Raw genomic sequence first — 11,674 nt, 5'->3', positions numbered from 1 at the left:
TTTTATCTACATAGTCCCGTATAACAGTTCGTCAACGTGGCAGTATTACGTCTTACATTTATTGAATAAATAGAAAACAAATAGAAGTGTCTGCGAATTAATACTTCATAAACTTAACGTTAATCTTAGGTACTTCATGATTCACTGCGGTTTTTTATGCGTATTATGACAAAATAGATCAAATGCAGAATAGTAAAAGCATTTAAGGAACCTAGAAATACTATTAAATTATTTTTAACCGATTAAAGTGAGCAAGAAGTGGAACGAATTCAGCTTCTTTGTCTGGAAATCAATGCAGGCAATTTTTGTCTTGCATAAAAATCCGCAATCTATTTATGATAACATAATTTGAAGGATCGCGTCGACACATTCGAAATGATTAAGCGTAGCTCGATTCTTAAATAAATGCGTCGGAGTTAAATGTTCCCGAAGTTCATTCTTCAATTATAAATAACATTATAAATTTTCTCTCTAATTATTATAACATTCTCGTATCACTAAAAGGCGAGTTTCGCAATTAGCAAAAAATGATAAACTTTTCGAAACGATGAACACTTTTTACAAGGTCCTTCGCGATTCGAAAACACAACGTTAACAGTCGACCAGATTCAACAGTATAAAAGGTAAATAGGCTACTTAAATTAATGTTTGGTAACTTCTATTGACTATTCGGACTTTAAGCATCAATTTTTAAAACTGCATCGCGATTATGTTAGAAACGATAACCGTGTAAAAGTTTTCCTTATTGTATGGGACCATTCAAATGGTACACGCACGGCGCAGTTTTAAAAACGATAACTTACTTTCCTCTGTGTGTTTTCTTCCTTTCGTGATCGAAATTTTCTCTTCAGTACAATTGGACGTGATTGTTCTTTACCGAGTGTACAACACTTCATAGCTTCTTTATATAGTTGGATGGAAAGAGTCCTGTTTTTCCTTTCAATCTTCCCTGCCACCAGCCACCTTCATCTGAAGCAGGTAACAATTAATTATTCATCATTATTAAGTCATTGAACATTCAATTTATAACTTAAAACCAAAAGTTTTAGTCTCCTTCATCATAAAACGTTGTTGTACTATTTTCAACTGAATAGAATCGTTATGAAAAGAAATGAATGTCTACGTCCCTGGATCTTGCAACTAATGCGGGAAATTTTTATTTTGCATGAAGATCCGCAGTCTAATAATTCGACTTAAACCGGATAAACTCACGTTCTTTGAGTATTTCAACGATGTCGCCTTCCTTCAATTCCAACTCGTCAAGATCCTGCGGATTATAGTCGTACAAAGCTTCCGCTTTTGGCAGACTAGGTATAGCTGGCTTTTGCGGTGGCGGTTTCGCGATCGAGGCAGCACGAGGTGCGTGTGCACGCTGCGGTTTCTTTAATACTGACTTGGTGCTCCACTCGTTCCCCGTTTGCATTTCTTTGTTGCACGCTGCACCATTGCTGGCAGTGTTCAGCGGAGGAAGTTTGAACGCAGGTGACATAGTTGGAGTACCCGGCGGTGGTGGCTCCGATGGCGGCGGAGGAAATCTCAAGTAGCCTGTTTCGTTTACAATTAATTCATTATTTGCAGGATTTGTTGAAATGAACTTCTTAAATGATTTTTCTATCTTGTTCCTTAATTATGTTTATCTTCACTTAATTTTTACGTCTTTACGATCAAGGTCACATATGAATCGTTAAACTCGTATTGAAGTTGGCTGTTATGTAACGACAATAAAAATACACAGACCTATTTAAACAAAAAATCATCAACAATCTAGAAATCTCAAAAAATGTGACCAGGAGAGGAACTGTTTAATTATTATAATGCCTGTCGCCTCATGTAAAATCTCAATGTCCATGTAGGACGACTATGTTTTAGTATATAAAAATCCCAAATTGTCCTTATTATTTCATCGAAAAGCATAAATGTTTTTGGAAAATATCTCCCACGTTAAAAAAAATAGCTCAACAGATAAGAAGAATAAAAATGAAAGAATAAGAATCATTTTGCGACTAAACGATTATGTCTACATTCTATTTGTCATTTCAAGTGGCTATTACTGATTCAGAACTTGCCTCTGGCTGTTCCCTTCGGATTGGTGAACATGCCCATGAGCGGCAGATTGCTTTCTATCTTATTTGGTTGCTTGGCTGTGTAGGCTTTCTTTTGTACTTCTGTGGTTGGTACATTGGAACGAATGACTGGTGTTGATCTCGTAGGCCTGGGCATGTGCAAAGTGGGTCTTTCGGTCGGCATAGCTGGCTTCGAAGCTATCGTCTGATCATTGCTAACCGTTTTGTGCAAATTCTGAATCCGTTCTGTGTTCGCAGGCCTCGGAGCTGGTCGCGTTGGCCTGTTCGCTGGCATTTGCTGAGTCGTTGATGGATACTTTTGGTACTGATGCACGTTGGTACGTTGAACATTTGGTTCTGAAATGTTAACAAATATTTACTGATTAATACCATTACATACACTGAGAATTAAAATATTTAATAATATCATTCAATGTTCAAACTAAATAATTTCAGCTTTTGCAAATTTGCACGAGCATCGTACGAGCTCGCCACCATAAAAATAACGTACTTGTAGTACTGGGCAACCCTGGGCCAATCCACACATTCAAAGTCTTCCCGCTAGGTTTCAGGATTTCCTTATTGCCATAATCAATTTGCGTGAATATTACCTGCCGCGTTCCCCCACCTCCCCAACCTTCCTTCTTCACTTTGAATTCTAAACTGTAAAAAGATTGTATTTAGTTAATATTGAATTCAGTTAAAATTCATTGTTGAAATTGCATCGTGCAACAGAAATCATACTTGTTGCTAAATTTTCTGTTCAAAATGTGCCCAGTCTCCTCCACATATCTTTTGCTGAGTGCAATTAAAAATTCCGTCTTGAACGTCGATTCCAATAAACTTGCGTAATCTTCTTTCGTGTGAATAATAAGGAAATCGTCCTGCGATAATTATTAAAATGTTAGGTGATGTTGCTTCAGAGCAGCGGTACGAATAATGACGGCGATTATTCGTTTACCTGAAGAGTACTTAACGAGACATGACTAATTTGATTGAATGGTAACTTTCGTTTTATAACTTCCACTAATTTCCCTTTCTCCGGGCCCTTTTTGATTCGCTCCCGACCAATCAGGTACAGCGATTTGTTGGTGAGAATGAGATCCCTCCTGCTCATCTGTAATTCACATTTTATTCATTGCAACACGTGTGCGAAATCAAAATTCAGAAACCGTCTAAGTGTTCAGATTTTTGCAGCTTTAGAGTAAAAAATGAGCGTTTAAATATAAATGGCAGTATAAAAGTTCATATTGGCCTAAAAATCCACGGATTATGTATTAATATCGGTACAAGCCTAATTCCCCAAGTACCTCTGCTTATCGTCACTAGACTGCGGATCTTTATGCAAAATAAAAAAAAAGGTTTTTACACTCGTTGCAAGAATATTTGTTCTTCCTTTAATAATTTGAACAGGTCGAAACTATTTAATCTTACTACTACTTTTAATCTTTTTGTTTTTTCTTTTAAATTACAGTTAATCAATTTTTTAATGCATAAAATCGGCAATCTTTCTACACGCTTTATGTTCATCGAAATGAACAGTATCTTCCCGATTGTTCAACAACGAAACGATACCTTAAATCTCCTGTCATATTTTTTCACCACTTCCGCAAAACAGACTTTCTCTCTTCTTCCGATTAATTGCATTATCTGTGGTTTGCCCTCCAATCCGATATAATCGCCCATGAAATTTCTATTCAAACTGGCCCGCCTACGCTCCTTATGGCCAAATAGCAAGTCCGCCGCTTCCTGTTTCTGCTGAGCTTGCCGTTTCCAAGCGAAATACTTTTTAAACGCTTTCTGGATCACTCTGGCGTACATATTATATTTCCGATCTCTAGCCTCCTCCAACATAAAAAGCTGCGAACAATCAAACAGAGAGAAAAGCGGGAATTAGAACATTTTCTCCGTCCGGACGCATCCCAATTTATTAATTGCAACAGAAGTAACAATTCGACTGCAAAATACTTCTCTCTAGTTAGAGACACAGTATTTTATTTCGAGTTCACTGAAACAATTTGCGAGGAACGTAGGATTTTTTATCCGACTCCACGTTTCTTCTATGTCTATAAAAATACAGATATATACTCACACATTCGGGAAGTTTGATGAACAGCTTCGTCTTTCCAAGTTGATATTGCGAACGATCTATATGGAGGCTTCCCAATATCCATTCTACACCTTGCTTGTCATCGCCAGACCAACGTGGCCACGTTTGCTTCGTCAAAATTGCATATCTGTGCAGAAATTTCGAGAACGGCCTTCGGTACGCAAAGCCAGCTCTGCGCACTCTGATGTTCTCTTTTAAGCCTAAATATTCCACCTAGAAACACGCGAAAATAATTACGAGATAGTTTTATAAATAAGAGAAAACAATATTCAGTGAATATTAACCCCTAAGTGGCCCACAGTGGTCCAAATCGAGAAATTCAGTGACTTTTTGTTATAACTTTTGTACCATAAGAGTTATCGGGATGAAATTTGCACTAAAATTCATTAAAAAAATAGTCAATTTGAACTAAAGAAAAATTAATATTTTTAAATTTGTTAAACAATAATTTCTTATTAATTTTCATTGATATTTTTCACTAAAAAAAAAATTGTTTAAATACAATCTTCCAAACCATTTTTTCTTTCTAAGTGTGTATTTTATATTTGTTTCACACATGCAATGTTTAATGAATTGGGAAAAATGTAAATTTGAGGAGTCGGGTAAGGTAAAAACGTCACATAACTGTGTCAAAAGATATTTTTTATAATAATTGATAATATTTGTAATATTGTATATAATATAAAATAATTTAGTAACATTTTTGTAAATCTTTTGTGATAAAAATGTAATAACAATGATGGTTTTATAATATAATAATAATAACATGAAATATGAAAAAATAATATTTGTTTATACTTTGTCAGTCTTCATTCTCAAATGGTTTTGTCTAGCATTATTTTTTATAGTCCATCCATTTCAAAGCCTGCCTTTTCTATTATTTAATTATTAATAATTCAGCTTCTGGTTCTAAATTTTGTATTCTTTTCTTACATGATTTCACTCGCATTGCTGACATGTGCGGGTCCGATGTCAATAAAAGTCTATAAAATACATCTTCATTTGTTAATATTCTGTCTGATTTTCTTGTATGTTTGTATCTAAATTGTTTAAAGTCTTTATGACGTGTTTCTTGAGCCTCCTCCGATAATTGTCCGATTGGCAATAATGCGTGTTTTATTACATCTGCACCATGCATTAATAACTTATGGACTGAAGCAGGCATGGGATACCAATCATAATCGTAACATTGTCAGTTTTAAACTGCTATAATTTGCAAAGGCGGAAGAGTGCGGAAATAATTTTTATACCATCATATAGAGGAAGGTGTACTGAAAATAGTCCAATTTGTTAGAAACTGGGACTTCCTGGGACTTTAAAGATATCTCTTACCGAATATAAAAAATTTTTTTAATTTTCTCCATTTAGTCCAGCATTAACTTTTAATACATTGTGCAGACTAATTAATAATGTAAGACACGATTTCTTATCGCAAAAATCTGCTCTTTAATTAAAAAAAAAAGCGTGAGAAAATATTAAATAGGAACGTCAGGGCATCGCATCAAAGTGAAGCAATTTTTCTCGTGAAAAATACTCTTCTTAAAATGTCCAACTTTCAATATTTATTACAACTATAATATTTAATAAATTGTACTAATTTCTCCATTTCCGAGGTCTATGGACATTTGGGAAGCAATGTTCATTGATCAGGTATCGATACATGAAAGTTCATTTTCGGGCCAAAAGTCACTGAATTTCTCGATTTGGACCACTGTGCGGTCCTCTAGCGGGCCTCTATTTGATTATATTTAATATTCATCTCTATCGAAATGGTGGGCAAAAACGTAGTGAGAGATACTAAAATTTTATTTAAATTCACAAATCGTTAAAATATTTGTAGTTAAACACAAATTCGCATTTTTTGTGACGCCACATCGGCTCCAATAATTCACTTAAGGATTGGAGATTAGGGTCGATATAATATTTTCCAATTAGGCAAAGTATACCTGGTGCTTCACTCTGACCGCATCCCAGTCTCTGGGCTTCTTCGTCTCGTTTGGTTTGATGCATCGAATATAATGCGGTGTACATCTCATCAGCTGACTGACCAGCTGACTGGCCTGACTTCGAATTTTGTTGCCGGCAGTGGTCGGCCTCGATTTTAGCGTCTTTGTTCTCTGCACTTGGCTCTCTTGTGGATACAGTTTTCGAATCAGAGAACTATAATGTTATTGTTAATAGTAAAAATACATTTACAGCATCGCAGTGTCGAGAATGTCTAGCTATTCTTTCTCTAGGCAACAGATACTCGAAACAGAACACAATGGACTGAATTCTTTAGCAGCGACGAATTTAACCCTTTGCACTCGAAGCTATTTTAACTCCAAAACGAAACATTTCTTCCGACCTAGAATATTTCCCTTCTATATACATATTTTTATGTTATACATACGAAATTGTTATTAAATACAAATAAATGTAATAATGTAAAAAATATATTGAATAATGATACAGCAATTTTTCGTGGCGCCATACAGTCGCCATTCGAGTGCTAAGGGTTAAAAATCACACTTGTAACACCAGATCTATGGATCCAATCGCGAAATACACAGGTTCCAAATTTTTTAAGCTTACTGAAATTGGAAAGGCGCATTTACGGAGAATTAAAAAAATTCCTTTGGTCTTACTGTGATAAAAAATGCTAGAAATCTGAATACTTAATATTTTCACAATGTAAAATAGTTACTTTCAATAGATCTAGTGTTAAAGTGAAATCAAATCGTTAAAAGTCAATCTTTAAACATGAATTAAATCTAAAAGCACCAATCTACTGGAAAAAATTTAAGAATGATACAATAATATAACAACAAATTAATATAATGTAAATATCAGAACAATCGTTAAATTATAGTTAATAGTCGCAGGGCCCAATTGTAAAAAGAAGAAGGAAAAATCGAATCGCGATGAAAATCTTTTCCTTTTTTTAATGAGCTCTGGTTATGGTCGCGTAAACTGTTTATTAGCGGCAAGATTGATAAGAACATCTTACTTCGAACTTGTCCGCATCAGCTCCACCACGTCCAAAAACAGCACATCCCGGTTTTTGTCGCAGAATCCGTCTACGGAATAGGAAACCGCTCCGGCGTAATGGAACACGGAGAATCCATCGCTTGTGGTTTGAAAGTGTTCGTGCTTGTTCGCCGCCACTGCAAGTTTCTGTAAACGTTAGCAACATTAATTGAACGAGCGTGGAAAATGAGATACGGCGTACGGGTTCTAGTAATTTCGCCGTTGCCAATTAGCAGTAATAACGTGGAATTAATATAAAATAAATCTCGCAAAGTGGTGCAAATTTTTTTCCGAGGAAGTGCACGTTTCCCGAGTCGACAGACTTATAAATAAATAATCGCTTTCTAAAGCTATGTAGCACGTGTAACAGATTACAACGACGAAATATTGCATCGGAAAAGAACGAAGAACAATGCAGGTTGTTGAATCAAGTCAAGAAGTAAGAGAGGTATTTTGTTGAAGTAGAGTACCTTTTGCAAGTCTGCGTCTGCTCCAGTGCTACCACCATGAAGAGTAGCACAGACATCGTCTAGAACCAAGAAAAGTCCTGGAGGACGCTTGCTTTCGAGAAGCTCGACGACGATCGCATTGTTGAAGTACTCTATCGGTGTCCATGTTATATTTTCTGCTACGTACTCCTCCTGTAAGCATAATTCAATTCTTTTGTTAGAACGTGTATGTAGGTTTTAAATACGGAAAGTCCATCCGCTTTTTGCAGAAAAATATCCTAAAAATCAGGTCTTCGCTAACTAATTGGGCATAAAGATTTAGAGCAGCAAAAAGAATTTATGAATTCGACTAGTCAAAATTATTGAAGAAAGAATTGAATGCAAGCGACGTTTATGTTGCATAAAAATCTTAGTAATTATATAATTTATATAACTATATATAGTAAGTATAGTCAATACGTCGACTATACTATGTATAATAAGTATTGCCAATTTGATGTGGCAATATTAACACTGCATCCAGACAAATTTTTCAATTTACCATTATTATTTAAATAAGTTAATTTCTCCGACAATGAATTTCAATAAAAATCGCTGACGATCTGGATAAATATATTCTTCTTATTTATACGAAGCGAAACACGTTTGTGCCGCGTGTATCTGGTGTCAAGTTTAATTAACACGCGAGTATTAATTACGCGGATAAATATGTAAATATTAGCTCTCGAATATTAGAGCTGTTTCGAGGTATTTCCCACGTCCGACGAGGTTCATCGTTTTCGTGTAAACAACCTCTTGAACGAATTAGCGCATCGCAACGCAACGATTATGTAAACGCTGCTGAAAGATGGCTAATTGCGTGCCACCGGGAGCGCATCGCTCACGCGGAAACAAGTTCTATATCGCCGCAATAGAAAGGAAAAGCGTAATAACGCGATGCTTAGCCACTTTTAAAATGGCTTTCCATTTTAGCCGGCTCGAACAATTTAGAAACCGGTTGATGTTACACAAACACGAACGTAGCATGCTTCTTAAAGGCGTTTCAGCGCAGCGCGCCGGTTCATAAAACGTGTGAAGAACCGTATACTGACGAAAACGTGAAAACTACGACCGTGTGAACAATTTTTACGACGTTACCCTATCGTTTCGTACAAAATTATTTAGTTTACGTTCTCCACTTGCTGTATCGCCCTAATCTTTGACAATAAACAAGCGGGGCTTCACATCTGCCACCATGAATAAAATAGTGACCAAATATTGAAAAAATAATCTTATATGTACACAAAACAAGATTGAATAAATTAATATTAACATTAATGTCAAGGCCGAGAAGGCTGAAATTAACACAATTTTTATGAGTAATAACAATAACAAAATAAAACAAATATATATATTAATATATTGCTTACCATTTCAGGAAAGTATAGTAGAACCTCGATTATTCGAACTAAACAGGGAAACACGAGTGTGCAAATAATAGTATAATTATGTACAACGCTAGATTCAATTTTCATTAAATTTAAAATAAGTGAGCTACTTAAATTTGAAGCTTGTTGGTATAATGAAGAATTAAGATATAAGATAAGGCTTCAGTAAAACGATAAATAATTAAGTGGCATAATAAAATATTGAAACAAACTTAAAATACAAAAGAAAATGAAGATATAATATTTTAACAAAAAAGAAAATGGCAGTAGAGGTGTGCTGATAGACATACTTATTTTTATACGCTTCATTATTTGTTTGGTTCTAAACATGGCTTCGTATACTTGAAACTAGCGTGTATTACGATCACGTGATGGTTTAGAGTAACATTCAATCGCGTGACTTCTCCCAGCGAGACTGCAAGTTTTTGCCATTTCGCAGATTAACGCGATTGTTTGCGGTTGCTTATGTTTGCCGACAGAACAAGCATATCTCCATTTCCATCGTTTCGCAGAGCCACTTCTAAATTCGGACGACAGTGTGTAATTGAAGAGAAATAAATCCACAATTTTAATACAATAGACCTCGGAGATTTCCATTTTCTTCTGCAAACCTTAAACGCCATAAACGATCAATCATCTTTGAGCGATTGCGTTTTCTTGTTACGACTGAACAGATTGAATCATTGCGTGCGGGTGTTTGCGTATTCGGCTGGCGTTATTAGCGAAAATAGACGGTCCGCTAAATCTCATAAGACTTCATTGTGTGCGCGTTCCGAGCTAATTTTAGAGTTTTAATAATTACAGTTGCTTGTTTAGGGGGGCTCGAAAATGGAGAGCGGTAACGAGTTTTCTTGGTACATCGCGCTGTTTCATTTCCATAAAGGCAACAATGCTATGAAAACCAAATGGAGATTCATGCCGTGTATGGGGAAAGAAATCCTCTATGAGAAGTCGTTTTCCAAATTTCACTTTACCATTTATATAAGATTCATGCGAGTACATTCGAAAACAGAAAAATCATTTTCTGGATAAAGTTTGTCTTCATTGACCCTCTCAAGGAGGATTATTGGATTTAGTACCTTCGGATTCCTAGAGACTAGACTTAGGTCCCTAGGATCTACTAGTTTTTGAACTTGGGACCTTTGTACTCCTAGATACTGTGTTTAGGACCCGGGATCCACTAGTTATTGGGACTTAGGACCCTTGGATTCCTAAATACTAGGCTTAGGACCCCTAGATTCCTAGATACTAGGATTAGGACCCTCAGATTCCTAGATACTAGACTTCGGACCCTTGGATTCTTAGATATCAGGCTCAGGACCCTTGGGTTCCTAGATACTAGGCTTAGGACCCTGGGATCCACGAGTTATTTAACTTAGGACCCTTGGACTACTCTAGATACTAAGCTTAGGACCCTGGGATCCACTAGATATTGAACTTAGGATCCTTATAATCCTAGAATCTGCGCTTAGGATCCTGAGATCCAGAAGCTAGTGGACTTAGAATCCTCAAATTACTAGATACTAGGCTTAGAATCCTGTGGTCCACTGTATTTTGACTTTGGACCTTTGTACCCCATTTGTGCATTTATAATCTGAGATCCAAGAGCTACTGCACTTAAGACGGATTTCTAGATATTATGCTTAGGACCCTCGGATCCACCAAAGACTTCATAACAAATATGATTAAATTCATTAAAATCCTTTTATTATACATTATCATTCCAACTTCCTTGAGATCAACATCAATTTTCTTATTGGACATTAGATTCCAATGTCACACAGTACTGGAAATGAGAATTTGGATACGGCTTTTGTAGCTCCGGGTCACAGGAGACCCAAGGATAAGGTTAACTAAGGAATAACTCCTACAAAATGAAACCTACTTACATATATTCCTAATGTTTTTAAAATAACGAGCTCGAGTGCAATGTACGCAACTAGAAATCCAGGTATATGAACATCAGCTTCTAATGGGGTAATAAACAAGTAGTGAAAGGCAGGATTGGTGAACTCTCAACGAACCAATTATCTAAATCATCTTGCCCCCCGACTGGTTCGAATGAATGGAGTCCTACCATAAACTGATGATAAGGAAAAGTGGCGTGGACGAACGTGTCTCATCTAATACAGCCATCGGCAAGAGTACCGGGCATATAAAACTAAACCAGACGAATGTAAAACAAGTAGGATACTTGTGACTATCAGAAAGACGTGTTTCCATGCGTTAGGATACAATTGCATGGCTCTCTTCAAATGGGACAACTCCGTGGTATTAACACTAATCCTACCACGGTCAAAATGACCGGTTTTTTTTCACAATTATTGAAATTATAAAAACGTTTTCATAAGAAATGACTGAATTGACTTCTTCATTTAAGCATATTATAATGAACATCGTTCAAAGTTTAAGTAAATTCAATTTTTTCCTCTCTATAAGAAGGGTTGCACTTTTATATGTTTTGTGCTCGGTAGGTTTAGTGTTAAAACAAAATTGTTTATTGTGCCCATGAAACAATGACGATTACGATATTCTGCAAGATTCTGTCGATAAAATAGACTTGTTTCAGCTGTTTGTGTATACTCAGGTTGCTCAACAACATCAAAAACGAAAATT

General features: G+C 36.0%; 1 protein-coding gene across 1 annotated transcript in view; it reads right to left on the bottom strand.

The window, feature by feature from the left end:
- Positions 1-37: 37 nt before the first annotated feature.
- Positions 38-11,674, bottom strand: part of LOC143352325 (unconventional myosin-Ie) — a 47,478-nt gene continuing 35,841 nt past the window's right edge. The window contains exons 11-21 of the mRNA XM_076784671.1: positions 7,653-7,823; positions 7,163-7,329; positions 6,120-6,333; positions 4,156-4,386; positions 3,639-3,923; positions 3,025-3,180; positions 2,808-2,947; positions 2,575-2,726; positions 2,067-2,420; positions 1,213-1,545; positions 38-969 (exon numbers count right to left, since the gene is read on the bottom strand). Of these exons, the coding sequence (XP_076640786.1) occupies positions 893-969; positions 1,213-1,545; positions 2,067-2,420; positions 2,575-2,726; positions 2,808-2,947; positions 3,025-3,180; positions 3,639-3,923; positions 4,156-4,386; positions 6,120-6,333; positions 7,163-7,329; positions 7,653-7,823 (2,280 nt within the window). The 3' untranslated portion in view covers positions 38-892. The remainder of the gene's footprint in view (positions 970-1,212; positions 1,546-2,066; positions 2,421-2,574; positions 2,727-2,807; positions 2,948-3,024; positions 3,181-3,638; positions 3,924-4,155; positions 4,387-6,119; positions 6,334-7,162; positions 7,330-7,652; positions 7,824-11,674) is intronic.

Source organism: Halictus rubicundus, chromosome 3 (genome assembly GCF_050948215.1).
Source record: "Halictus rubicundus isolate RS-2024b chromosome 3, iyHalRubi1_principal, whole genome shotgun sequence".
In the NCBI taxonomy this organism is placed as follows: Eukaryota; Metazoa; Arthropoda; class Insecta; order Hymenoptera; family Halictidae; genus Halictus; species Halictus rubicundus.
The sequence above is the reverse complement of the archived record's forward strand: the minus strand, read 5'-3'. Positions and strand labels throughout refer to the sequence as shown.